This window comes from Trematomus bernacchii, unplaced genomic scaffold, assembly GCF_902827165.1.
Source record: "Trematomus bernacchii unplaced genomic scaffold, fTreBer1.1, whole genome shotgun sequence".
Lineage (NCBI taxonomy): Eukaryota > Metazoa > Chordata > Actinopteri > Perciformes > Nototheniidae > Trematomus > Trematomus bernacchii.
In genome coordinates, this window is record NW_022987824.1 from 405,045 (window position 1) to 406,132 (window position 1,088).

The 1,088-nt window shown below is 44.9% G+C and overlaps 1 protein-coding gene across 1 annotated transcript; it reads right to left on the reverse strand.

Moving 5' to 3' along the window:
• Positions 1 to 745, reverse strand: LOC117499326 (RNA-binding protein 39-like; the record flags this gene model as incomplete). The annotated part of the gene is given in 1 exon segment (XM_034151669.1): positions 1 to 745. A coding segment is annotated over 1 exon segment (107 nt), but the record flags the coding sequence as incomplete, so codon positions are not given.
• Between the last annotated feature and the right edge of the window lie 343 nt (positions 746 to 1,088).

Genomic DNA, 1,088 nt, shown 5'->3' on the forward strand with positions numbered 1-1,088 from the left:
TTTGTCTTTTCATTGTTTTTATTATTAAAAATGTAATTAATATGATTCTGAGTAAACAGCTGTTCAGGGTGCCTGCGTCTTCTCCCGCTCATCGGAGTCTGGTCGTGGAAGTAAAGCGACTGCAGCACCGCTCCGGTTCTCCGCCCATCTCCATCGCTCCCTCACTCGAGGAAAAGACCCCGAGACATTTTAAACCCATCCAGAAAAAAATGTAAATAGTTTCACAGTTGTTTCTACGAGAGGCACTTGGTCAGTTGTATAAAAAATAAAATAAGTGTAGTCAGAAAAAAAACTATCCATAAAAACCTTTTTAATCCTTGTCACTGAGCAGAATAAAATACAGCCAATCAGAACGCAGTATTCTCAGGAAGAAGGACACGGCGGCTGTGACTTCAAAATAAAGTTTAATAAAGGATTTTACAAAATGAAATGGTTGATTAGAAAACATTTAAATAATCAGCTGATCATCACAGCCGCAGCTCACAGAGCTCAATCATTGGACCACACTCTGAGTGACCACGCCCACATATGCTAATGAGAAGTAACAGGAAGTAAACAGGAAGGAAATAAACAAACAGCGTTCTCCGTGTCCACCAATAGGAGAGGAGGTTATAAAACAGTCCAATCAGAGAGCAGGGTCAGCGGCGGGGGGGCGGGGCTAGCAGGTGCGTGGCGTAGGCCGACTCTGGAAACAGCTGATGGTAAGCAGAGAGCGGGACGAAGGAGGCGGTGATCAGCTGACCTGAAACACACACAACAAACATCAAACACACAATAATACAGAGCTGTAGTTCCTTTATAGCCCAACATTAGCCGCCTTTAGCTTAGCGGTGGTGACGTGAAGTCATGTGACCGTGCTGTAGTTCCTTTATAGCCCAACATTAGCCTCCTTTAGCTTAGCGGTGGTGACGTGAAGTCATGTGACCATGCTGTAGTTCCTTTATAGCCCAACATTAGCCGCCTTTAGCTTAGCGGTGGTGACGTGAAGTCATGTGACCGTGTTGTAGTTCCTTTATAGCCCAACATTAGCCTCCTTCAGCTTAGCCGTGGTGACGTGAAGTCATGTGACCGTGCTGTAGTTCCTTTAT